Source organism: Dromaius novaehollandiae, chromosome 5 (genome assembly GCF_036370855.1).
Source record: "Dromaius novaehollandiae isolate bDroNov1 chromosome 5, bDroNov1.hap1, whole genome shotgun sequence".
Classification (NCBI taxonomy): Eukaryota; Metazoa; Chordata; class Aves; order Casuariiformes; family Dromaiidae; genus Dromaius; species Dromaius novaehollandiae.
Window position 1 is genome coordinate 67,000,604 of NC_088102.1, and position 26,905 is coordinate 67,027,508.

At 52.0% G+C, this 26,905-nt stretch overlaps 2 protein-coding genes across 5 annotated transcripts in view; one reads left to right on the top strand and one right to left on the bottom strand.

Moving 5' to 3' along the window:
• Nucleotides 1–578: 578 nt before the first annotated feature.
• The window catches only part of LSP1 (lymphocyte specific protein 1), a 50,954-nt gene continuing 24,627 nt past the window's right edge, over nucleotides 579–26,905 (bottom strand). For 3 of the 4 annotated variants that reach the window (XM_026092782.2, XM_064513145.1, XM_064513146.1), the window contains exons 2-11: nucleotides 25,481–25,633; nucleotides 20,997–21,086; nucleotides 18,264–18,459; nucleotides 17,197–17,319; nucleotides 14,476–14,519; nucleotides 14,209–14,290; nucleotides 13,687–13,827; nucleotides 12,778–12,858; nucleotides 11,758–11,869; nucleotides 579–1,967 (exon numbers count right to left, since the gene is read on the bottom strand). In XM_026092782.2, coding sequence (XP_025948567.1) covers nucleotides 11,783–11,869; nucleotides 12,778–12,858; nucleotides 13,687–13,827; nucleotides 14,209–14,290; nucleotides 14,476–14,519; nucleotides 17,197–17,319; nucleotides 18,264–18,459; nucleotides 20,997–21,086; nucleotides 25,481–25,633 — 997 coding nt within the window. In that variant the 3' untranslated portion in view covers nucleotides 579–1,967; nucleotides 11,758–11,782. Of the gene's footprint in view, nucleotides 1,968–11,668; nucleotides 11,680–11,757; nucleotides 11,870–12,777; nucleotides 12,859–13,686; nucleotides 13,828–14,208; nucleotides 14,291–14,475; nucleotides 14,520–17,196; nucleotides 17,320–18,263; nucleotides 18,460–20,996; nucleotides 21,087–25,480; nucleotides 25,634–26,905 lie in introns of those variants that run through there. The other variant, XM_064513144.1, reaches the window with a different exon arrangement.
• On the top strand, nucleotides 6,293–7,272 carry PRR33 (proline rich 33). Its single transcript, XM_064513232.1, has 2 exons — nucleotides 6,293–6,373; nucleotides 6,436–7,272. Exons 1-2 carry the CDS (start codon nucleotides 6,293–6,295, stop codon nucleotides 7,270–7,272), a joined length of 918 nt encoding a protein of 305 aa, XP_064369302.1.

Consider the following 26,905-nt stretch of genomic DNA (forward strand, 5'->3'; position numbering starts at 1 on the left):
GCAAGTTAAGGATAGCACAACCTGGATGCTGTCTCTACACAAGAGAAGTGCTGTTACATGGAAGGTCACCTTCATAAAAGGCCAGACAGCTTTTTCTTTAAATGGTCCAGATACAACAGTCAGCTCATTAGAGTGCTGGGTTCCTGCACAGACATCTCTATTGATTTCATCTCAGATGTATAAGCAGGCTACAGAGGCTTTTTATAGCCTGACAGCTCCAGTGATTTTGGTTGAAGCCCGACTCGACCCAGCTCTGCTGGGTGGCCAGCTAAACCTCCTGCTTCTTCCAGCTAATCACTTTCTACAAAGTCTTCTGCATGCTGCTCTAAATCTTGCCCAAACCCTGATCTCTCCCATCTTACTGTCGTTTTCCCCAATAACAATGGGGAAAGCAGCAAGTAGCCAGAAATCCTCCTAAATGGAGGAAAGCCCCCTTCCAACGTACATCAAGCTCCTTTTCCTCTTGTCGCCCGGTTTGATGGTGTTTCCTCTTCTGCAACTTTCAGCTCAGAGAGTTGCAAGGTCTGGGAAACCAGCCTTTCCTTGTAGGAATTCCTACACCAACAAAATCCTCAGAGTTGCCGTTGTTACAACATCTTCCTCAAATTTTATTAAATGCTTACAAAAAAAATATTCAGAACACGCAGTAAATTTAAGCAAAAAGCAAATGGATGCAGGAGGAGAGAGAAGCTGCCCTCCCTCTAGGAGGGCAGAAACGAGTTGCAAATTTATGTTGACAGCCTTCATGGGAAGAGGACATGAACAGATTTTAAACAGGAAATCAGGAATGTGCTAACAACATGAAGTGTAAAGACACAGGAGAGCTCAGGAAGAGCCCCAGGAGCTGGTTTACAGAACTGGGGCCCAAAGCCTGGAAATCAGAGTGCCCGTCTTCAGGGGCCCCGTTCACAGCAAGCCCTGACCTCCCCCAACAGCACACTAAGATGCCTTTTCACCTAGACAGCTTCCAGCATACAGGAATTTTGGTCCTTTCCCAGATATCCAGTCCTCCTCCAGGAGCATAATTTGCAGGTTATCAACACACCTGCCTTTGACACCCACAAATAAGTGTTCCAGTTCCTCACAGTGGAGCCCAGGCTAGAGGAAAAGCAAATCCCTTCCCAGAGAAGGGAGATAGTGCCAGGAATGAACACTCCTCACCTGGAAGAGGAAGCCTCAGGCCCACGTCCCTCTTTAACAGGAAGAGGAAGGCAGCAGCTATCTGAAACTAAACTTCTACGGCCACGGTTAGGATGGAAGAGTGGCAGGAATATTTTGGTATGGGTACCCAGCTGTGATTAAAATGATGATCTGGAAACTAAAGAACAGGACTTGGTAATTTGGCCTTGATGTACATGCAGAGAGACCAGTAGATGACATCCCCCAGAGCAGATGTTGCAGAGGGAAAAAGGCTATGCCATAAACAGGGGAAGACTTTAACCACAGCTGGCACTCGTGGTAGTGACAAAAGGTCCTTGCAGTCTCCTGATGTTCAGGATCTGCCCATTGCCCTCTTCTCAAACACTGATTCTTTTATCTGGTTTCTATTCAGCTTCCTCTCTCCTACCACCCAGCCATCAAGAGCCACAAGATTAGAAATTCTTCATTCTGTAGCAAAATACCTGCCAGCTAGGCAGATCAGTAGATTCTTCCCTTCAAGCACTTGATGAAGAGAGGGAGCAGAGCCACAGCCTCCCATCTCCATAGCAGAGCCAGATTAAAAAAAAAAAAAAGCCACAGAGTCACTTAGAAGGTTAAAACAGGGATCATTTTTGCCAGCTGATTTACTTTCTTTCACCTGACTGGAGGCAGCACAGGGTGTCGCTTGCACCCAGAGATGACAGTCAGGCTATATTGAAGCAGACTGACTTCAGGCAGGAGGAGAAGAGAAACATCCTTTGAGTATCTTCCTTGGAGCAGAGGAAATATTGGCATTGAGGGTTGCGTCGAGTCAGGACCAAGCTCAGCTGTAAGACAAGAAAAAGACAAGCTTATGCATGCTGTTTGGTCTGCCACGAGCAATATCCTGGGCTATACAGTCTGCATCTTGCCCTAGCAATTAAAGATGGTTTTCTTCCATCCATTTTCACAAGAGCCATGTGAATCCCTCCTCTCCACCACCCGTAAAGTCTCTACGATGCAGGACAGCCAACTTGAGCAATATGTCCATGACAGAGAGCAGGAACTGAGGACTGCAGAGAGACAGCGGCTTCTCAGAAACCCTGCTCTAAATGCTCCTGCATTCAGCCCCCGCAGCGCTCACGAGGGCTCAGCCACCCAGGCAGCCTCCAGCTCATCTCCAGCAGAGGTCACGACTGCCCAGGCAGAGAGAAGGACACATTCCAGCTCAGCCTCCTCATCATGAGGAGGAGGCAATTAGCAGACTTCCTTCCATGCTTAAGTCACTAGAGCAGAGAGCATGTTCCTCCAGGCCCTGGCAACCGCGGCTCTCTGTTTGGGACCATCTGCGGCAGTGTCAGGTTCCCGCAGCTCTTGATCTCCTCTCTGCAGAACAGCTGGTACCGCGGAGGGGCTCCAGTGCACAAATTACTTTTCCATCATGTAATAAATGACTCTTCCATGCTGATACTCTCCCCGCCATTCCCAGTTTGGAGCTGACTGTCAATCAAGCAGAGTCCAGCAGAACAGTTGGGATCCAAGAGTGGGTGACTTCCCTTGCACCCACAGGAACACAACCGGCAGGAGGGAAACTTAACCCTTTTAAAGCCTCTTAGCTTCTAGCTCAATTTCCTTCCAACTTATCACAAACCCACCCAAGTTTTTCAGGCAGGTTTTCCACCCCTCTGTCCCCAGTTCTCAGCCAGCAGTAAGGCATATCTGTCTTTTCCCTTGCTTTTGCTTCATTATGCAGCAATGACAACATCACTTGCAAAGTCTCACTTGTTGCGGAAATTCTGAGTGCGCAAAGCTCTGAAGGAGACTCAAACAAAACCAAGCATGACAAGGGAAGGGAAATAAATTAAGAGTGGTTTCCTTTTGCAATGTCTAGATGTCTCCCCTGTCACAACTGTCCCCCAAATACACAGGCTCCAGCAACCAAGTTACATGCCACGCAACTCACCACCCATAAGGTCTCTGCAAGACCCACAGCACAGCAGATTTCAAGCCAGATGGGGTGCTTAGATAGTAGCAAGGGTTACTTTAAGAGGACATACTACTAGAAGAGACCACAGATCCTCAAGTCATAAACCAGCCTCTAATACTAAGTTTTCCTGGTGCAGCTGGATTATATCCCAAGCCTCTCATGGCCAGACTCCTCTGCCCTTCTCAGAAGCATCTAGCACACAGTTAGCAGCAAATTCCAGACAAAACCCTCTGGCCCACCTAGGAAGCTGCATTTTCAAGGGTGCCACAGTTGCAGGGTAAGGAAAGCACCCAACTCAGAGCTGATCAGCAGTTGGGAAGCTCATTCCCCTGCCTCTTTCGTATTCCCAGCACAACAAGCCTGAGCAGTTCAGCCTTATGATTCTGGCTCACCAGCGCTGCTGGACCACAGCTCATCTTGTACTACAGGCAGTCCATGGGACCACATTAAACAGGAGCAGATGAAGTCATTCCACAATCAATCCCAACATCAGGTGAATTTACTTGCTCACATTGCAACCATTTAAATCACCCAAGCAATTACTAACACCTATACAGACAGAGCTGGAGCAGTGCTACACAAGAGCATGGATGCACCTCTCAACAGATATTTGGGCTTTCTAACCCAAAAGAACTTAGAACATCTGAAGGGCAGGGGAAGGGATCATGCATCTGATGAAGAAATAGGGTCTCTTAGCCCTTTTATGGCCAGGGTAGACTTGTTTCTAAGAGTAGCTCTTGGAACAGAGCAAGTCCTAATCCCAGCCTTATGGCCAAGGCACAAAGCTGATAAGCCACTTGGCATGCCCAACAGTTGTCATCCCTAGCTCGCACAAATCCCCTCCAAGGCCCCCTCATCAAAATGGTGGGAGGTTTCTCATATTTGCAGTTGAAATAGAGGGATCAGTAGGTACCAGTGCATCACTGCTAGGTACTGCCCAGACTCTGCCCACCACATGCTCTGCTCACGAGAGCAGCTCACCCACAGCAGTAAGGGCTGGCCCTCGAGGGCTTTGTGCCTCCACATGCCACCTCTTCAGTGCTTTGATTTGCCTTTTTTTGGGACAGTCATCCTCCTTCTCCCTTCCACAAGCAGCTTTGGCAGATGTACCTTCTGCTTGCTTATTACAGGTCAGCTTCTCAACCCGGTGCTGAAAGCAGGGTTGCAAGCTCAAAGACAACGTGGGGCACTCAAGTGCAAAACATCTGCTCTGCACTTAAGAGTTTTATTCAGGGCAATTTTCCTGCACAGTAGGCATCATGCTACACACCTCACCTCCCTCCTGCCAGCTCAGGACTCTGAGGCACAGGCTGCAATTCCACTTACCAGAGCAGATCAAGAGCCATCAAGAACAGAGCAAAAAGCAAGCATAGCCCCACTGAGCTCTCCTGACATCGCCCCACCTCTCATTCCTTGCTTCAGGATGCTCAGTTGCACCCAGCATTGCTGATTAAATGGTTCAGTGATTTATAACTCATTTCATAGAAAACTCAGCAACTCTGAGCAGCAGGTGAGCCAGGGCAGTCAGATTTCTGGCACAAGGGAGCTAAAGGTCTGCGTCGAGGCTTGCAAAACAAGACAGAGCCAAATTCTCCTCTCTTTCCCAAGGCTGGGGAACACCAAACCTCAACAACTCTCACACAGAGCTGGAAAAGCACCCACGCATCCTCTCAGGAGGAGCACAGCTTTGGTAAAAGGGGTTCTGGGCACAAATCCCAATCAGATATAAGATCCAATTCAGACCACAGCCTATTTCTCTTCCACTGGAGGGTGGGTCATACAGGGAGGACAGTAGCAACGCTCTCCAAGGGAAACAGGAAACCAGGTTTTATCTTAAGGGCTGATAAGTGCAGAAGGAGACAGTTGCTGTAGTGCTTGATACAGCAAGGAGACACCACTGAGAATGAGTGTTGTGACAAAGCACTTTCTCACCAGATAAATGCAGCTTTTAAGTATTGCGTTTCACAGGCATGTCTTTCTGCCAGCTGAAATCAATCAAGGTTGGTATTGACTTTGACTCAAATGACATATGTAGTTTATGGCTGTTCTGTTGTATATAACATTGTATCAGAGTATTAATAACTAGAATTTGGAAAGCCATGAAACATTCCTGATTTATGCCTCTGGAGAATGTTTCAGAGCTTCAAAATTTCAGATCTGCTCTGTTTCTCTTGACATTTTGTTCCAAATCCTGTTAGGACTTGCCAAGACACAAATGTCTGGGGTCCCAAGGAGCTCTAACTGTATTTCTTGCTAGTGCCAGGAGCAGAAGGACTCCAGGTTTGGCAATACAAACTTCTCCGAATGCATCTCTAACCCTGTCCCACCACCCTCCAAGACTGGCTGAAGCCACTTGTGAGGGTGAGAAAACCAAGTCTGATGCTCTTCTTGCACAATACTAACTTCATACTTACAGCTTTTGGAGAGAGAAAGAGGAGGCCTTCTATAAGAAGACTTCTAATGCTAGACTGATGATTTTGAGGAGGCAGGTACGGGGCCAAGCCCACGTCAACTCTAAGCTTTGTGTTTTATTTCAGGAGATGACAATGCTGATAACCGTATCATCCTCCATTCAACCTGCTCCCCTTCGCCCCCAGCTTTCTCCCCCTCCCACCCTACCGAAGCCAGGGAAGGACAACCTGCGGCTCCAGAAACTCCTGAAGAAAGCAGCCAAGAAGAACGCCGTGCTAACGTCAGAGCAGGCCAAGTCCTTTCGGTCCAGTCTCTCCCCCGTGAATGAGGGCAGCCCCAACCTGGAGCACGATGGCAGCGCTCCCCCGGCAGAGACCCCCAAAACAGCAACAGCCCCCTGCATCAGCCTTCCGGCCCGCTTCCCCATCCAGCCCGTCGCCCACCGCGTCCCCTCCCCTTTCCGGAAAAGCAAGCCTTTCGCCCTGACGGTCACCGAGCAGAGGCGCATCGCTGAACACCTCCGATTCACCGCCTCTCCAGCACGCGAGCCAGGCGCCTCCGAGACTCCGCAGCAGCCTGGAGGCACAGACACCCAGCTTCTCTCTCCACGAGGCTCCTCTATATTCATTTTCCCTCAGCTTTCTTCCACTGCAACCAGCGCAGAAAGGGCAACAGAGGTTACCTATATCACCAAAGCGCACACCTACTTCCACAGCGTCAAGGCACCGAAGGCCAAGACATCCACATCACACCAGACCCAAGCAACCTGCAGCGATGAGGACAAAAGGCCTTCTGCTCCAGCACCTGAAACGAGCCGCTCTGAATCCTCTCCAGCACAGCTATCTGCCCCGCTCAGTGACAGCAAGGCTTTGGCTTCCCCTCCCACCCTGGAGCCTCAACCCCCGTCTCCTGCAAAGGCAGGATCTCCTGGCCAAGCTCCCAGGCCTGCACCGCACGAAGAGTCTGTCAAAGCCCCTTACCCCAAACCCAGCACCTCTGACGCCCACTCCGATAAGCCTGCAACCCTTGGAAGCGATACAGAAGTATCCGGATCAGAGCGAGCGTCCGAGTCACCCAAGCAGCGCAGCGAGACCCAAAGGCCATCGACACCCGGTACTCCTTGGAGGCAAGTACCCGCAGAGGCGGCAGCCCCGGCACAAGTCAGCGCCCCGGGGGCCATCCCCACAGAAACGAAGGCAGAACACGCCATTCCCCCTCAGCCGACCCCCAGTCTACCAGACACCAGCCCACCCCTCAAAGCTGAGCCAACACTGCAGTCGGTGGAAGAAACAAAACCTCCTGGAGCCAGTGTCGGTGGCTGGTACCGCCTCAGGAAGCGCTTGGTAGTGCAGCCAGAGGCACCCAGCTTTCCGGAGCCGGAACCGGCCAAGCAGGGGCAGGAGGAAGCAAGCCACGGGAGAGACAGCTCCCCAGCAAGCACCAGTCAAGACAGCCAGCTGGTTAAACCAAGGGCCACGAGGATGTGGGATGCAATTTTATACCAGATGACAGTCAGGAAGAAGCAGCAAGCAGAAGAGAAAAGAGTGCAGAAGGAAGAAGGCTCCTCTTTCCCTCGCCGCTTACCCATTCTCCTACACAAGCCACGCTTTGATGCCCGGAAACTGAAGGAGCTGGCTGCCAAACCCATGACAAAGATCACCACCATGTTTGAGGTGGGCCGGTACAGACCTAAAGTGACCGAAGAGCACACCAAGAGCTTTAGCAGAATGGCATCAGGATGGTCGGTCAACTGAAGGCAAGCCACTCCAGAGGCCCACATCTCTGAAGGTTCCTACAGGACACCAAGCAAGAGAGCACCTATGACTAGGTTTCCTGCCAGACAGAGCCAAGTATAAGGAAAAAAATGAATAAAATAAAACCCCTCTGAGCCAGCAGCCTTGCACTGAGGGTTTAAGGGTTACTCTGTATGTATATGAACTTAAATGCATAACATACCACATCCACAGGTCAGGAGCCAGGAAAGATAGACAAACATATACATTTTGTTTTAAAAGAGCCCACTACAAACACTGTATGCAGGGATAGGGGGGAGAAAGGAGAGGCACACAGCAAAGAGGACAAACTGCCTGTAGAAAAAAAAAACGGTTTAGAGGAAGGTGATGGAAAGTGAATTTATTTTGTGTTTATGTAAGAACAGTAGAAGTCCTAGAAACAAAAGGAGCTACAGATGAGAGAGCATGAAGGAATCTGCATTGCTTCCATATCTCCTCCCCATCTAGAGAGGATCAGACTGAACTCTCAAAAAGCTTACACATCATCCCCTTAACTTCTCTGCTCAAAGCAGAAGCAGAGGGCACCCTGCACCCGCTTGCTTAGAGCAAGATGGAAATGTGTCCATTCGTATAAGAAATGGGTAAGGGACAACACAGGATCTAATCCTTCCAGCTCTCACATAATGGTTCCCCCATCTAGAAAACTGGGCATCACCATTTAAAGTCATTCTACATCAGTCTGCTAAATTTTAGCACATAGAAGACCTGCCAAGCTCAGGACAGGACACTTTCCTTGGTGCATGCCTTGGCCATTCCTATTTCAAAATACTTGGTACCCTCGCTAGCAGTCTTATTTTGTGGTGGGCCGTTCTGTTTTCAGTACTCACCCTTGGCACTCCGTAGCCCCCAGGCTTCAGAAGCAAAAAACACTGGCGATCAGCTATTTCTGATCCTTGAGGGAATTTGTCACGTGGTGGAATGTTTCTGTATAGCTAATATAGGATCGGCATGTTTAGCCTCAACAGGAAACCTGATACACAGCTCTTTACATTCTCTTCCTGTGCGGAGGATATGGAGCTGACTGGAATTTCCCCAAGCCAGACTGGAAGAAGGGGTGCAGGCAGAAGGCCACTTTTGCCTTTTTGAAGTCTTCCAATTTTGTAATGGTGCTATAAAGAGCAACTCGGTCACAGCCAAACCTGCATTGGAGTTTTCCCTTTAGTGGTAGTCTCCTTTCTTTCTGTTTTGTACCCACTTCCCTATTCCAGGGAGGAAATTAAGAGGTAAAGCAAGCCCAAGTATCTAAAGTTTGGATTTCTCCTCCCCTCTTCTCCTCCAATCTCCAGTTTTCCAAAGAAGAGCTGAGAATAGTTGTAGGATGGAATAGAGACACTTAAAACAACCCAAAATCAGGTCTAGCCACATCAGCAGAGAGAAAATCCCACAGGATACAACAGGGAAGGGCAATACCGCAGGGAAGGCAGTATGTTTAAGCAGTCCCCCCCCTCCTTCCAGTTTTCTAATCCTTTGCTTCATAGTAGCCTTTTCAGAGGGAGCAAACCCAAGTCTGATACTCCTTAGATTTCTGAGGAAAATGGACAGCATTTGACTCTGCCAGGGCCTTTGAACTAGCATCGAAGTGGTGCTCAGCAGAGAGCAGTATTTGGTAGGCTGGAAACAGATCAGCAATCAGGAGCGACTGCCAGATCAGCCTTTGCAGGACAAGCTGACATGCTGCAAGACAGGGCAAGAGGGAAAGACCTACACAGCAACCAGAAGAGTACAGCTTAGATAATGCAAAATGCCTAACGTTAATGCAGATAAAGACTACCTTACCACAGTGATTAACTGGCACCTTACCGTAGAAGAGTTTGCTCCTTTCCCTGCAAGGAAGGGCTACACCAGCATAAAACAACTTCAAAGGTAATTGCATCCACCCTACGGGAATTTTGGCAGTGGCCCCCCTCGCAGGATAGGGCTGGCTCGGAGGCAATCTCCTTTAGTTTTCCATCCAAAGGTCTAAAAATGCCATCCCCATTTTAACCTCTGTTGGTTGCAGCTTGAAGTCATCTGCTATTTGTGACCATCTTCAGGGGTGGCCAAGAGTTCACTCCTCAATGAGACTTGCTTGGCTGGCAACCCTTTTACCTCCTAGCATGCGGTAACCTCTCCTATCATGCTTGGAGAGAAAAACCACACCAGAAACACGTCCTTAACACAGAAATGCAGTGGCTGCCCAGTGAGAGCAGCCACGCTGGAGCACAGAGGGATGGACACATACACAAGAGTCAGCCCTCGCAAGGCCCATGCTGCTATCATCCAGCCAAGCAGCTGATACTGATTACAGCTGAGCACCAACCTGGACAGAGAGGACAGTTTCCAAAGCAACTGTGTTTTAACCCATTTTGTCCCACAGCAACGGTGACCCAGAGCAAGCCACCAACTCGCACACTACAGGAGGGCAGATCTGACCACATGGTTTAGCCTTTGTGCCTCTGCCTGTCTCTCTCAGCACAGAAGCAGGTCCACAGAGACAGATCCAGGCACAAGAACGGACGAGCAAACATGCCCAGAGGCAAGAGGACGTCTCTGCCAGGAGCTTTTTATTAGGAGCCTTTGCAGCATGTCGCAGCCTGCGCCGAGCAGGCAGAGCAAGAGAAGGGGAACACCACTGGGCACAGGTTTAGGTTGTTGTTCAGCGTGAGACAGCCTCAGGCCATCAGTGAGCCTAAACCGCCACTTAGAGAAAAACCTCTTGCTCCACAGCCTGCTCAGAGGGCACGCAGCTCGGAAAGGGGGAGAGGGAGGAAAAACTGCACCCGTCCTCGAGCAACTAGAAAGCTAAGGAGGGTGGTGCCAAGTGAGTGAGAGCAGGGCGAACCAGGAGGGTTTTGCAGCAGAAGAGCAAGCACTAAGGGACCTGGCAACGGAGGGGAAAAAGGATGAATACAGTTAACAGGGTGGTAGGGAGATAGAGAGAAAGAGTCTGGGGAGCGGGGACCTCTTGGCATGTAAAACAGCCAACTAACAACCCAAGAACAGGAACAAGCCCAAATCCTCAAGCTATTTCAGTCCTGTTTGCTATGTGCAGCCAGAGAAATCATTTCTTGTGAGCGAGCCCATAGGACATCAGGACTGTGCAGTGGCCATCTGGGGTACTGGGCAGATCCCTAGAGGATACCCTCTTGCAGCTACTAGCTTCTCAAGAAAGGCCAGAGCCAAGGGCCATTTCCTCTGAGCTGCTTGCAGAAACTCAGGTAGGACAAACAAAACCTGCTAAGACGCTTGCTACTAGAATCAAAGCTCAACAGGATCCCACTCCGTGCATCAAAACGGATTTCAGAAGGGAGTTGATCAAAGAGACTGCTTTGAAACTGGTTTCTGGAAGAAACAGCCAGGGAAGCAAGCTGAGGCGAGAGTCCTGCAGGCTCCTTCATTATATCTAGAAGTGTAATTATGGACAGACTTGGGTTCATACCACTGCCCATCTCAAAGCGGCCTTCAAGAGAGCTTCTTTCCTAAAGGAGTGCACAAAGAAGGGGGAAAAAATGCTGCACTTGGAAGCCAGCTCCTTGGAAAAAACAGTCCCAGAAGGATTCAGAAACAAAGAAGGTGCTTTGTAGCAGAGAGCTATTTATAAGCTTGGCTTTGAAATAAAGTTTTTATTATTGTAGAAAAAGAAAAAAAGGAGAAAGAAAAAGCTTGTTTCCCTCCCCACCCAACATCCTGTCCTCTCGCAGTGCCAGATGCTGCCCAGTTGGATCCAACCAGTTATCACATCCCTCTATGCCAGTTCCTTCTTTCCACCACAACCCTCCCTCATCCAGTCAGCATAACACCAGGACATTCATTAACACAAGCACAATACATGCATGCAATCCAAAGACTATTTCAAGAGGGCCCAAAGACAGCATCCCAGCCTTGCCTCCCCTCCTAGCTATGCATCAGCACGCAGTCCTTTCTGCTCTGTTAGTCCAGCCAATACAGCAGATGTTCATTCTCCCCCCCTTCTACAACCCTACTGCAGAGCAGTTCCAAGAGGTCACTAAAATCATTACAAGTTTTTTCCCCTAATTAATTCACTAAATCATTGAATTAGATCCTGGAAACATTCACATCTCAGGGCTCCATCAGCCCCTATGCTCAGCAGAAGTGACCTACTTCTCTTTGCAACACAAGAGATCACAAGAATACACATTAGAGACTGTTCCTTTGAACAAGCAAAGGAAAACCCATCTTCATTCACACAGCATTAGCAGAGGGACTTGTTTTGCAGATTAAACTAGCGCAGGTACCCAGCTTCCTAGCAGCATCAGAGAGTGGACCCTCTGCGCCCCCACTTCCTTCCAGCTCAGGAAGTCAGATACCTGCCTGGAAAGAAGGCTCCAGCTGTTCTCATATGGCACCTTGCAACTCATCCAAGCTCAGCTGGCAGAAACAACCCAGCCATCTCGCCAGAACACTACCAGGAGTTTATTACGCAGCACAAGGTCATAACTAACCTACCTGGTTAATGGGTCCTCCAGGCACGTTATTGCTCTGTCGCATCATCTATCAGCACTTTCTTGTACTGGCCGTGGCCTGTTGCAACAAATTTATACTTTTTCCCAGGAGTGGACTAAACAGGACAGAAAGGAACAGCCAAAGTCAGCATTTTTTCCTCCTCGAATAGGCAGTCAAGATCAAATACCCAAAGCTAGGGGAGCACGTGAGAATCTCTAACTTCATGTTATCTAGGACAGTTATTAGTTAGGACAGTCACTTAGAATCCCAGAGGGCTTTGGGACAGCCGCTGCCTACCCCTTCCATGAACTCCTTGCACAGACAGAAAGACAGACCATCCGTTTCCAGAAACACAAGGCAATACAGGTGTAGGATGCATAATAGGGAAGGGAAGGTGCAGTGCGGGGTGTTGCGGGGAGGACTCATTGAAGAGCCCTCCGAGCTGGGGTTCTGGCAAGGTTGCTTTCACCCACAGCAAGTACCAGTTTTCTTTTCTGTGTACTGGCAGCAGTACTATGAAGGACCGTCTGCAGATAACATACTTTGATCTCTCGCTCAGCCTAGACAATTAGGGCAGCAGCTGCTTCCTGCATTTTAATGTGCATTTCCACAAACATCTCACTGGGCACAAAACCCCAAATCCATCTGCAAACGCCGATACTGTCTTAGGTTGCGTTCCACTTAATTTTGGATGTTTCTTTGTAATCTCAAGATTAAGAAGCATAACAAAAGCAGAGTCCCTCATACTTGCAGTTCAATTTTAGCCTGGAAAACCAGGGCTCCCAACCCATTACTTGGGAACAATGCACTATTCAAGAGGTCGTTCAGTATTATCAGTTATAACATGACTTTTGCAACTATTTTTATTTAGACTGAAGCTATAGCAGTTAACCATTGGGAAGAGCTCTCTTATGGTCTAGACATGCAAATACTTTGGTGGATACAGGCAACCTCCATCCATACAGACCTTTTCTTCTTCACAAAAGAGGAAGTACTTCAGTTCTTGCACAGATACTAACTTACCTTGATACTGGTCTCAGGTTTGGGATTGCCCTTCTGTTCCCAAAGGCTTCTTTTACTCACGATGTCTCCAGCCACGATATCCTGAGAAGAGGTTGTTCTCATTACCTTTCTCTGGCAATGTTGCCGAACATGCTTTTGCTCACACCCCTTTCAAACCCACACATCTGACCTCTTAATACAGAACGTCACATTGTCTGACCTATGACAGCTGCAGCTAAAACCCAAGACTGTGAAAACTTCTTCCTATTCCCAATATATCTTAGATTTTCCCCTCTCTCACTCTCTTCCACAGGAGACTGGATCAGAGATCCAAGATGTTTATTTTCTTAAATTTATTAAGACATTAACATCAAGACACTTATGTGGAAGGAATTTTGCTCACATAAACATAGATTTGCAAGTCACGTGTTACAGAATCACCCTTGCTCTCAGGGGCCAGAAAAATGAAATTACTAAGAAACTGATACACGATATTCTTTACATTTTTCAAGTTTACAAGATTTATCATTTTGATGCCAGACCCAACTTAGCACTCAGCAACTGGAGTTCAGTCAAGTCCCCGCAATAAGAGTCACACCATTTTCCCATTCATTCCCATTTCAAGACAGAGGCTCAGCCAGCTTCAGAGGTTTTCCTAGCTGTACCACTGAGGAACGATTCAGGACTCTAGCAGAGATGAACGTTAAGCTCCAAGGTACAAGGCGTTAGATGCTGATGAAAGGGTCCAAGTCCCTAATATCAAGGCTTTTAGAGCCCTGGCTCCACGCTGCCTGCGGCTGGTTAGCACAACAACAAGCCACGTGAACAGGCTAACGTTACACTCACACAGGGCAAGCGTAATGCACATTACATGCAGCGGCCAACCCCTTTTCTCCTGCACGGACAGGGTAGGTCAGGCAAGTGCCTTACCTTACAGGCCGGTGACTTCACAGAGGACTGAGCTGCAACCTCTCCAGTCTCCCAGAGGCTTTTTGTGCTGGCTACCACCATGCTTGTGGTGGGAAGGTCAAGGGACGGTTGTCGGACGGGTTTTGGAGCCTTTGTGGATGTCTGGAAAATGGAGAATGAACACCATCAGGGAACGTCTCAGCTCCAAGCATGTATTTTCTCTGTAATGGGAAGTCCTCAGGGACGAGGGGGTGTGAAAGGAGACTTGAAGGGCCCTGCCTGATGTTGTCACCCACTAGTCAGGAAACATGAGGAAACAAGGATGTGGAAGAAACCTACTGGAAAAACCTCTGAAGAAATCTACTTTACCCCCTGGAAGCTTCTAGAGACAGGAGACAGGGCTGCTGCGATCCAGGGAGAGGCACCTTGGTTGTCACCTCGCCGATGGTGGGACCAAGCGGCGAGCCAGGAGAACAACGCCCTGCGAAGGGGGCTCCTTGGAGGGCGAGGACAGAGCTGGGCCGGCGCAGCACAGCCACTCACCTCAATGGCCTGCGTGTATTGCTCCAGTCTATCATCTATCTTCGACACAGGAAGGGGAGGCTGGGTCTTCTTTATGCTGTTACTGGGGAGAAAAGCAGAGGAATAAGACAACCCCCTTGTGGGAAGGACCCCAGTGCCTCAGGCAGGGTTTTGAAGGCCACAGGCAGCCTGTCATCACTGCCCACCCTCTCAGCAGAGCCCTCGGGCATCCTCCATTTGAAACAAGGCGTCTGCTTTACCCCAACTCCCCAACAGCCCTAGAGGTACCTTTTCTTTATCGAGCGGTTCAGAGATTCGGTTCGGTCCGTGATCTAGAAGTGGGAGAAAGAAGACAAGGATGTTACTTCTTCATGGACCTTGGATGGATGTGTATCACCTTGGCTGGCCATAGTCCAGTCACCTTCCTTTTCTGTTCCCTCACCCACATTTTGGGCAGAGATGCCTTGCTCAATCCTGTATTCCCACCCAGGCCACAGGCAGTGAGCATCCCTTTTACTTTGTTTCTGGGAGTGGGTGAGAAGAAATCCTCTCAAAAATTCCAGTGCACAGAAGCAGCCCAACCAAATTCAGGGGCAAACCAACATGCAATTTTGGCTGACAGCTCAAGCAGCAACTAGGGCCACTTTCTCTATTCCTGCCATTCAAGGACCAGGTATCTTCTCTCAGACACTTGGTTGCCTTGCCATACCCAAGGGGGACAAGGTGGCAGGTGAGGAAAGGCAGGGAAGGAAAAAAAAAAAAAAAAAAAAAAAAAAAAACTAGAGGCACCGCCAGCCAAGGCTGCAGAGGAGCCAAGCATGAGAACAGTACAGGCATGAGGTACAGCAGCTTATCCACACCAGACAGGCCAGTTTAGCACTTGGAGCCTCCTGCAAGGCAACTCTTCAAGTCAAGCTGTCAGGAAAGAGTTTTGCACAAGATGCTCCTGTGTCCTGCGCAAGACTTGTTTGACAGGAAGGCAAGCAAACACTCTGCAACCACTGAAAAAGGCCAAAATGTTGCTAAACCTCACACCTCTCTCATGCCCCAGAAAAGGGGAACACAGAGACACAATCACTTTCAAATCAAAGGGCAGCACATTTTTTTGCAGCACATCCTACAGAGCCAAGGATCAGCAACCATGTAAAAAGGAGCCACCCCCCTGTATATCGCTGCCTGTGCTATGGGAAACGTTACCTACCTGTCAGCAGATAAAAGGCAGTGCTAAACACTCATTTTAAGGAGCTTGCAGGGAGCCAGTGCTAAGTTTCAGCTGACCAGAAGACAAGGCAGCGTCACGGAGAGGAGCGGTACAGAAGGCACAGAAGAGCACACGGCCCATGAGGGAGAGCACAGCTCTGCTGGACCAGCACCTGGCAGGCTGCCTGCCGGCGGCTTGCTCCTTCATGGGAGGAACCGACGCTTGCCTCCAAGCCATGACTTCGGAGACTGGGTTCTCTCCCTGCACTTGCCCATCCCTCTGGGCCGTTGACAGGCAGGGTGGCACCTTGCTGTGGTACCACGGCACCTGAACAGGCACCTCAGGTAGATCCTTGCCCACGTCTCAGCTTCTCAGCCACAAGCAGATACGCTATCAATAGAAAAAGCTCTCGCCTTTTCGCTGGAAATCAGTATTCCTGCTTAGCGACCCAAGGCCAAAATGCCTTCTTGGTGGTCAATTTTTTAATTCTTAGTATTCATGTAAAACCCTACTAGCTGGAATGTAAGGACCCTCCTTTCTTTGGAAAGATCCCAAGCTCATATCTTTCCTGAACGGCTTTATATTCAGCTTTGTGTATTCATGAGCTCTGACATCACCATTTTAAAAAAAGACTATATTTCTAACCCTTTCCCTGGGCTAATCCTAGCAACAGCAGTTAAGCTCAGATCAGAAAGATGTGCGTGTTTTGGGGCTGCAATGCTGAAACTTTCAGCACATAAAAGGCATTGGAAGAGCTTCCCACATTTCCCCGCCTGTCCCTCTCTGGGGATCTGCTTCGGCACTCCCACCCCACTTCCAAGCACAGCATGTGGCCTGCATCCAAACCCTCTTTTACTCCCCTCATTTTATTTGATTTTTAAAGGCCTCTCCACAGAGAGCAGAAACCTAATGGTTATAGATGATGAAACCTTCTTACTACTTATTTCCTGCTGCAAGAGGAAGCGCTCTCATAATTCTCCCTGTCCAGGAAATGCTGACTAAGAAACAAATAGCGCAGATCTCAATGCAAGAAAGCAAGGATAACACCAATAGCAGGTTAACAGACTACCCAGACTCCTCACCACTTCCCCCAGAGCTAGTATCAACAAGCTTACAGCTTAGAGGGAAAGACAAAGCCATACAGTACGGAAACCACTTATCTGCATCTGTTCTATTTAAAAGCGCATGCACAGAACTAAGAATTTGTACCAAACGCAACAGAAGTCACAAGATGCAGTTCAGGTGTTGTCAAAAATTGAAGTTTCACATGACCGTGTCAGTTCTGACAGATGTGGGTAGGAAAGGACAAGCTGTTTCAGAAACCAGGAATTCAAGTCTGTTTAAAAAAGATTCAAGTGATACTTTCTGACTTTATCCCAAGTTAGAGAAATTCCAATGCTTCACTTTTTTTGGAAGGGAAGCTTAATTTCCTCATCAGACAAGACACATGAACTTCATCAAATTCACAAGCTTAAGGTACATATATTTTTCTTACTATTACAATGTTCCCTAGAGTCTTCACTGAACTTGCGATCCATAGCAATTGGCAGTGCATACACAGACAGCTAGGGACAGCTGGGGCCTCAAACACTTTGCAGTTCAGGTAGACGAAGTAGGAGGACAGGAGTTTCCACGTTACAGACAAGGCAGATGAGGCAGACAGATTAAGGGATTTGCCCCATTCTGTACCAGAAGTGGAAACAGAATTTGCACCCTACGTTACCACAGCATCATCTTCCCTCGTTGTTAGTTACGTGCTCTATTACGATATCTGTCATTGCCTGCAGACCGGCCCTGGGGACACAAACCTTGGTGGAGCACACCGCGGTGTGGTCGGAGCACAGCTCCTCCTCCTCCAGGCTGGCAGGGCTTGGAGCTTTCTGGCGTTTTTCTGGTGTTTCCTCCTCTTCATTTCTCCTTCTCTTCTTTTCCTGAGCGCAGAGAATGAACAAGCCAGGAAGTGAGCTGGTCAAAATTGTTATTACAACAAGAGTGATTTTTTTTGCCCTTTCCCAGGTTTACTCCCTTACACTAAATGAATACTCAAACACAAAAAATTTGAGTTTACGTCTTCCCATTTTGAAACATCCTGAAAGAACCTCATGTGTGAATTTTAAAAGTCAGACAAATTTGGCAGGTTTCGACATGGAAAAGAGTCCTCACATCAGTTACTAAAGGCTTCTTCCCACTACTGAGATAGAAAAACATAATTTCTCATTTAGAAGCCATTGGGAGAGAAAGTAGCTGCCTTTAGGCTACGAAGGCTCACATACACAGTCCAAATGCAAAAGCATACAGTGGCTATAGCAAGTCAAAAACCCATTTACAACCAAAGATCTAAAGCTCAGCAACCCAGAATATCAGCACACAGCTCAAGTTCCAGCTTTGTCTCTCTCATTTACCAGGAATTACACCTTGCTGAAAGAGCAGATAGAAAACCTCAGCTGGAAGCAAGGCAAGATGTGCAGATACATCAAGCCAAAGCACTTCAAAGGTGCAACAACCGTTGAACAGAGGAAAAAAGTAGTAAAATTCAGGTTTGAAGATTCCTAAAGAGCTATTCACTGTTCACGAAACCACAGGAGAAATAGTAGCACTTCCTCCTTGGTACTGCATGGGCATGAATAAGCCACTACAAACTCTGGGAGTAGATATCATCACCCTAGGAAGAGGGAGAGGTTGCCCACAGCGACGCCCCAGCAACACACATCGGTGAGAACGGGACGGGCTCCACGCCGTACGCGCACACCATGTCTACGTGGGCCCAGCACCCATCAGTGCAAAGTGCATGGGCAAGCTGAGCTTCTCAGCAGCCCCCAACCCCAGCCCTCCCGCCAGCCCTAGAGAGGAACAGGCCAGCTCTTTCTGATCCAACCTCCTGCTCAGCTCTCTCCTCCTCCTGTTGCTCTTGGAGATCATCTTCCTCATGGTACAGCCTCTCCTCCTCCCTCACTGCCATATTCTCCTCCCGGATCTCCTCCAGGCTTTCCTGATCCAGCTGGATCTGCTCCAGTTTGACTTCAGCTTCCCTCACACCACCGTCCTCTTCCTCATAGGACTGCTGCGGAGACCTAGGCATGGGGAAGAGAAGTCAGAGAAGCAAAACACGTTGTTGTATGAGCCTACAGACACTATCAGGTGCCTCAGACCTCTAGAAACCCAGTTCCACCATTCCCCCAAGCATACAACTACTGGAAGTTTTAAACCAGGGCTCAGAGCCACTTCTGTGGTCCCGTCTGGGTTCCTCACTCCCAGCCAGACATAAGAGCGGTCACATCGCATGGCTGCCGGTGCCAGGCACACACAGGCCTAGGAGAACCCAGCAAAAAACAAAGCAGCCCCAAAGCAACCAGGGTCACCAAGAGCCTTGGTGTGGGTAAAGATTACAGTGGGGTTTTTACAGACTCCTACAGGTCTCAGAGCCTGCAGAGAGAAGACTCGCTAGTATTTTTAAGCAATCAGATTTGCAAAAGCAGAATGGCCTATGCACCTGGGCACAGAGTCAGTGGGAGCAGACACTTCGCCTCAGAGCTCTCGCAGGCTCACAGTTTTACACCGGGATGTTATTGCCATCTTGCTTTCCCTGGCTGGAGAAGAGCTTTCTCCTCCCACAGATTTCTCAGAAAATTGCCTGGGCTGCAAGAGCAGCTGTGGGTCCTCTGACAGCAAGGCTAGAAAGCTGGCTAGCAGGCAGCTGCAGGGGTGACTCACTGCTTCGGCCTCGCCATCCAGCACCAAGACACGGGAGAAGTTCAGACTAGAGTTTTCCACCACCCACCTCTCTGCTGCTGGCAAGGCAGCTCACAGGGCAGCCGCCTTCCAGCCCTCCTCACCGACCACACAGGGAAAAGTTCTTGCTGGATATATGCTGCATACGCGGGTTTGCTGGCCTTGCTACCAACCGCCCTCTCGAGACAGCAAGGTCACTCAGAGCAAGCAGGCTCGAGGGGTTCACAGCCCGGGTAACCAGCTTCTTTAACCAAGGTGCCTCAGCCAGCAGTGCCCACGGCTAAAGGGCAAGCCGGTATTAAACACCCAGGCCAGACACAACGCAGTGTATAGGATGCCTTTATAACACCACAGCTCTGTATGGGCAGCAGCTAGTGAGCACGGCTCCCTTCTACATCATCGCAAAGGCGGCAGGCACATCCCAGCTCTCATCTTCCTCCATGCAACTCCTAGCTGCAGGACTGCAGCTCTCCCCCCGCAACAACAGGGCACAACACCTGAAGGAAAGGGAAGGGAAGGAAAGTCTGCCCTGGCAGCAGGGACCTCTGGGGGTGCCCGAGCCCTTTTAGCTCCACGCAGCAGAGAGCAACTGCCTCCATCCTCTCATTCACAGCCAGAGCCTAAACACCCATCGCACAAAAAACAAAGTGTGCTCCCTACTCAGTTAGGTAGGAAAGAGCAGAGCTGGGAAACCCTGGCTCCAGCACCACTTTGTTCAGTGCAGAGAGTCAAAGCCAGAAACACAGCCTACCTGTGCCCCTCGCAGCCCTCCAAGCTTTTCCTCCGGTGACACCGCCGAGCAAGGAGAAAGGGCAAAGCTGCCAAACAGACTTTCTAGGGGACAACCGCTGGCTGGGGCAACCTCAGCTTCCACGGAGAGCTCCCCTCGCAGCAGAGCCACAAAGCACCATCCCCTTCTGCTGCTTCTCCTAAGCAGCCTCCCCCCAAACACCTGCCCAGCTGCAGCCCCGGGCTTTAAGGCACCACCCCTCTGCGATGGGCTTCACCTGCCCCGCTGCTGGCTCCTGATTGCTCCCGCAGCCCCGATCACCAGCACCGCTCCCAGGTGCCGGAGCAACGTCTCTGGGCTTGGAGCTGCGAAGGGGCAAGGCACGGCTTTCAGGTGGATCTAACTGCCGTGTTTGGAAAAAGTGAGAGCTGAGCTCTGTTTATCTGCTCAGCGGTAAATATTAATCTTACACACTCTTTTCAGCTTTGTATATGAAGAAGAGGCTGTGTCATCACACATTAACCACAGGCTAAGATTCCCCTCAAAATCAGGCTACTGAGAGAGCTAAGTCACAGAGTTCAAGCACAGGTACACAGTGTCCAAGGGAAGTACTTAAGGCAGGATTTGGCCCTTATCTTCTGGGTAGCGACTGGAGAGCCTGCAAACAAGCACCGCTCGGGGACCTCTGCTGCCTGTTCTCCACTGCTGAAAGAGGCGGCAGGCACCAGGTGGGCTGGGGCCGTAACACCCACCACGCTGACACGAGCCAGGAAGCAGCAATAACTTGGAACAGCTTTTCAGGCTGCCTGGATTACGTTAGAGGCCATTTCAGCCCCTGCAGCAGCTCAGGTGGCTTAAATCCGCTGTTGTCGCTCCTCCAAACCCAGGCCTCCTGGCAGCCTGCCATCGCCGCCAGCGCAAAGCTGCGCCCAAACTTCCCCGGCGCCCAGGGCCGTCCCGGAGGCCCTTTCTCCCCAGCAGCCCAAGTCGCAGGCGGAGAGCATCCCCCCGCCGCAGCTAGCGCTCCAGGCTCTGGCCCCCAGCTCTGCGTGCCAGCCTTAAACCGGGCTCGGCCGCCCCTCCCCGGGACGGTCCCTTTGCTGGGCACGTTTGTGTCCCCTTCCCTCGTCGTGTCGTTGTCCTACCCACCTCTGCTTGCGCTGCTCGAGCTTCTGGGACCAGTCGCTGAACCCCTCATCCTCCTCCAGCTCCGAAGTCTCGGAGGGCTTAAAGTCGTAGCTGAAACACAGCAAGGGGAAAAATTAGGATGAGAGCGGCGCAAAGAACCCCAGGCTGATCCTGCCCCTCTCTCCCTCCAGTTACTGTATCTTCTTCCCTGTGACACCTCCCAAATCCCACTTTAATCCCTATCCTCCATTACGGGAAAGATGCTTTTGCCGAGAGCGTAGGAACTGCCCCTGTGCAAAGGGGATCTCTCAGCGGAGGCATCACGAGGCGGAAAGGAAGCAGGAGCAGCTCGGTCTCTGCAGCAGACGTACCCAGCTGCCTGCGCGGTCTCTTGGGGCTGCAGGCCGACAAGCATGAGATAAGATAATCCTTCTGTCCATGGCTTTCTTCCGCACTGGAGCTGACCCTAGCTTGTTTGGGCCAGAGGTGTTTCAGGCTGGATTCCCGCTCATCCTGTGCTTATTTTCCCCATGCAACCCCATCCAAAAGCCATCAGCACGAGCTGGCCTCACCAGAAAGCTGGGTCACGAAGTCAGGAAGATCTAGCGCTTAGGACACTGGCTCAGGTCCTGGGTTTGATCTGCAAGTTCCCCATACTGCTCTGAGCCAGGCAAATGCGCTTTCGAGACCATCTATAAAATACTCGTACTAGTCCTGCCCCGCCTCAAAGCAGCAGGAGATGAGAGGGTGAGGCCTCGGATCCCCCCGTCCCGGGAGGGGGAACCCCAGGAGCAGCTCCGAGACGCGGGCCCCGCCGCGCTGCAGACCCAGGGTCGAACAGCGGCACGTTCCTCCCTCCTCCGGCCCGTGCCCTGCGCTCGTGAGTTGGGGAGGAGCCGTTAAAAGCCACTTGGCTCCTGGCTCCAGAGGGAATGGATTTACCCCACGTGCGGCAGGGAGGCAGGTTGCTTTAGGAAGCCTTTCCTACGGGATCACTTGAATTCCCAGCTGCGCTTGGCCCTGAAGCCCACTCCGGGCAGCTCCCTTCTGCAGCAGCACCCACCGCCGGAGGCTACAACCCCCTCAAGCAGCCTCCTAAGCATCCCTTTGGGGGGACCAAGAGGAGCTTAAACTCAAGGGAAAAAGCTACCAGGGAGGGGAAAACCCTCCTCCTTGCTCCTGAACGGGAGAGGAGGGAGGAGGAAGCCCTTCCACGCTGCCGCGCACCGCCGTGCAGCCCGGGGAGCGCACGGGCGCATTCCCAGGCCGTGACGAAAGCCCTCCGCGGGGAGCTAGCACACGGCGCGCAGCCCACGGCCCCGGCGCGCGGCCGGCCGCGTGGAGCATCAGCCATCCTGCGCCGCGCAGCTGCCTGCGCCGCATGTGCCTTGGCCCCGCGTGGGTCCTTTTTTCCTATTTTTTTCCTCGCGTTCAGGACAAAAATCGCCAGGCGGCTGAGGCTCCTGGGCGCGCGGCGGCTCGTCGGTGCCCACATCGCAAGCGGCTGCCTGGGGAGGGACCTTCACAGATGTTGTGGGGACACAAGGTGGCCAAGTCTCCCAGGAAAGGAGATCAGGGTGTGGGACCCAAAGATTAGCTCAAAATTAAAAGATTCAAAGTAGACAGTAACTGTAGGTCTTTCTTGCCTTTCTGGACTCTGAGGAGGTGTCAGGAGATGCTCAGTCTCCTCTGCAACCCTGACGCCTAGAAATACGGGGTATTTCTGTGAGATTCAGGAGTCTCACATTCCTCTGACTCAGGGAGCTGAGGGCTGATGAAAAACAGCAGCTCTCGCCAGGGTGGGTAGCTGGGGGCTGCAGGACCAGCCCGCATCGCGCTGGGGCAGACGGCGCTAGTCCTGTGCTGGGAGCTGCTCAGGAGCACACGGACTCAGGCAGCTCGGCACGAAGTTTCAGCCCAGCCCAGCTGTTACCGCAGCTCAGCATCCCCAAGCTGACTTAGGCTCCCAGGTAGCAGCGCCGTGTCGGTCTACAGACCGGACTGGGTTGTTTTTTGTGCAGCTGGAGCTCCTAGAGGCCCCAGCCGAGATGCTCGCCACATCCTTTGCACAAGCGGACGGGAAGAGGCAGCCACGCAGAACCGGCTCTCTCGTCGGGGACCGGCTGGGAGAGGAAGCAACGATCCCAGCAGATACGCAGCTGGAGCATGATGGACTTGGAGGAAAGCGCTCGAGAAAGCTGTTGAGTTTGGAAGAGGCTGCAGATCCCCAGAGTCCCAAGCCAGTGCTCTGGGGGAGCTGGAGCACTGACAGTGCATGAGGGCAGAACCGCTCAGGTATTTGTGTCCTTGGCCACAGGCCTGTGGCCAGATGAGAAGAACGGCCACGTCCCACCGTCCTCCCTGGGAGCAAGGGAGAACAGCTGAACGCTGCTTGAAAGCCTCCTCGCTTTCTCTAGGTGCCTGCGCTCCTCGGGAAGCTGGGCCCCCGCCGAAAGCGCTGAGCCAGCACAGTTACGTCAGCACCGGTTAAGCTGCTAAATTAGGAGCCTCCCTGAAAAGTGACCCTGCCTGGGCATTTCCAGCGAGGAAATCAAATCAGCGCGAGGCGATGCTGACATCTATCCTTCTCGCTCCCGAGGCCGTACGCGCCGGCACTCACAACCCTTCCACATCCATCCTTTTCCCCGCTAAAATGGTTTTGCTCAGCCCTGCCATGACGGGGTGGGAAAGCAGGCACGGTCCCTCCTGCCGTCCTGCTCCTCCGGGTCCCGGGTGGCTGTGAGAGCCCGGGGGGACCATCAGCTTGGGGAAGGAAAAGGGTGACGGCAGCACCCAGGAGCGAGCGGACACGGCCAGCCTTCGGGTACTGACTGGCCTGGCCTGTCTTCGGGCCCGAGAAGCTCAACAGCTGTTCAGATTTTCTATGAAGTGGCCGTTCTGCAGATTATTGCTTTTCTTTCCTCAGCTGGAGGGGAAAGGGAAGAGAGGAACTTCGCCGCGTCCCTCGGGTCCGAGGAAATGCCGAGGGCCTGTTTACACAAACAGGAGTGACATGAATGGGATGAGTCAGGCGAGGGAAGGAGGGGGCCGTGTTTACACAAGCGAGAGCCAAGCTTGGGAAGATTAATAGCGGCCGGCCCTGGCTGAGTGAGCAAGCCCAGGTGGCTGTCAGCAGCTGCAGAAGAGACCAGGGAAGGGCCAGAGAAGGAGCAACGTGCTTTTCCAGGGAAGCCTGGCTCTGCTAGCTCAAGCGCTGGGGAGCAGGGGAAAAGCTGCCCCAAGGCAGAGGGGTAGGACCTGCTGCACATGGCCCCCCTACCCAAGGAGGACACTCCCAGGGTTATATTTGTGCCTTGTTTCATCTCTCCACTGAGCACCAACCTTGGGGTAAGAGCCCTTAAGCTCTCCCAACAGCAAGGCCAGGTCTCCTGCGCTTCCTCTTTTCATACCGTTATTTCAGCTGTAAATCACGCTGCAGCTATCGTGTGCTGACAAGCTTTGGTTTCCCTCGTTCGAGAGGTCCTTGTCGTGACCGTCCCCTGAGCAGGCTGCTGAAGGCTTGGGTCCTTGCTCAGCAACCGTGGACGTGAGCATTTCTAAGCATGGTTCCTAAAACTGGGCCCAGAGTCTGCTGTGAGCAAAGCGGGCTGATTCGCAGCCCCATCCGATGCCCAGGGGGCAAACGCAAGCTGCTCCCTGCCCTTCGCCGACAGCATGTTCCCATTTGGTCTCCTAGCAGCTCTAAGGAGAAAGGCATCCGCAAGCGCTCCCGTTCCCAAAGTGCCGAAACGCTATTCCAGATGAACAGCCCTGGGCGCTCGGGGCGAGAGATTTGGCAGAGGGGCCTGAGCCATTCCAGGCGCTTTGAAGCAGCCACCGCAGCGATGGGAACTTCCTCGCCTGCAGTGGTGCTTCGCAGGGGTTTGAAGGGAAACGCTCGGATCAGGCCTTGCTCCAGGCAGAGGCTTAGGCACCTTATTAACTTGGGGCGCTGCGAACAGTCCCAGGTAGCCAAAAGTGCAGGATCTGAGACTACACGGTGGTGCTACCAGGGTTGCTGCCGTCTGCTTTGTGCCTGAGCTTGAGCACAGCATCTCCCTATAAATCAGAAACAAGAATTCTCATCTGCCCCTGTATGAAAGGGGGGTCTGGAAAGCTGAAAATTATTATTACTTTTCAGATCTTCTGTTTGCTTTTAGGGCAGGCTACAATGTTTCATCTGCAAAATGCAACTGGATGCATTTCCACAAAAGATTTTGAAACATCTTTGCAGTGCTTTTAGACAGAAAAGTCCTGAATAATTTTCAAAATAGCTTGGAAAAAAACTGATCTCTGCATGGAAAAATCAGATTTTTATAAATACCTTTTGCCATTTTCCCAGTAAAATTAAGCTGCTGCTTCTCTGTGACTGCAATCCCAAATCCTGCCCCCACGGTCCCCCAAGCCACCCTGAAGAGCGGAGCCACCCACTCCACGGGTGGAGGCAGTTCTTGTTGCAAGGACAGAGCGTGTTGGCCAAGGACATAGACTCGGGTGCTCCTTACTGGTTTTCCTGCGCTGGAAGGCCACTCTCTGAGCAGGAGCCGGCATCGTTCAAGCCCTCTTCGGCCTGGGACCGCAGCTGCTTCTCCCGCTCCCGCCGGCGCCGCTCCCTCGCCGCTTCCTCCTCATCCTCCACGCTCCACTGCGCCGTCAGCCTGCCAAGCCGGGAGGAAAAGGCACGCTCAGCGCCGCCGTGCCGTGCCGTGCCGTGCCGTGCCGTGCCGTGCCGGGAGGAGGGCCCGTGGGAACGGCCTGAACCTGTGATACCGCCCCAGCCGCCCCCTGCTCCTCCAGACCACCCCGTCTCCCCGCACCCGGCAGCCCCATCACCGGGGCCGTTCTGCACCGAAGCTGCACCTCGGCAAGGATGCTAAAGGGACGCGGGGTGCTGCAAGGAGTCCCAGGCCCCAAATCTCAGCCTCTGGCCCCGGGAGAGCGCGCTCGGCACCCCGGGGACCTCGACACGTTCCCTCAGGGAGCCGAGCTGTTCCCATGCAATCAGGCACCGCTGTGCCGATCCGTTCCGGCACCACGGGAGCAAGCGGGCGCGGGGGCAGAGGGCTCCGGCACTACCCTGCACGCCCGCCTTCCTCACTCGTGCGGAAGGAAAACGTGCCTTGGCTTCGCCCAGACGCCTCGGCCGCTAGATAATAAAGCCTCTGTCAGCAGAACGGCCTCTCGGATCCCGGAGGGGACGATAAGGCGCTGCAACATTCCTGCTCCGGCGATAACACGAGCGCCGGCACGGGACGGGCTCTGCTCCTGCCTTGCCGGCCCGGCGCTGGGTGCCCCTCCGCGGGGGCAGCCCCGCTCCCGCCGGCGCAGGCGCCCACCCGCCCCGAGGTCTGCAGCGACGGGAAGGTTATTGCCTCCCGACAACCCTCTTTGCAGAAATGCACTTGCTCACAGCGTGCACAGGGCAGCGGGGAGCGAGATCTGCCAGCGGCACGACCGGGCTTCTGGGCCATCGGCCACGGTGGAGCAACCACGCGCGAGGTGCTGTCCATCCTCAGGGGACCGCCGTCGCCGCAGGGCAAACCCGGTCACTGAGAGAGAAAGCCTGAGGGCAGCTCAGACCGGGGCCAAAAGCTTGGTGGCGGCGCGGGGGGGTCCTCGCTTCAGGCTCACTCCTGAGCCAAAACCAAGCAGCGTCCCTCGGGCTAGCGGATTTGTGCAGCGCTCGTACTACAAGTTGCCCGAGGGGGGAACTGCGTTTCGCAAAGGGCCTCATCAAGCTGCACGCTGTTTGCTTTTTGGGCTCATGACAGATCTCCCTGTCTCCACGAACCATCAGCATTGTCTAGGAGGAACAAAGCTCGGATTAATCAAGGCGTTCTGCTCAAGAGAAAGCTGGCTTTTCCACCTAACCTACGAAACTTGAAAACCTTTCCAGGGGAGACTCACGCCGAGACTATTCCACGCTAGCG

Bases quoted from the DNA above. Each gene is read 5' to 3' on its own strand.
- PRR33 (XM_064513232.1), top strand. From the start codon at position 6,293: ATGAGGACAAAAGGCCTTCTGCTCCAGCACCTGAAACGAGCCGCTCTG. The intron at 6,374-6,435 runs GTGACAGCAAGG...TCTCCTGCAAAG, and splicing joins ACAGCTATCTGCCCCGCTCA to GCAGGATCTCCTGGCCAAGC.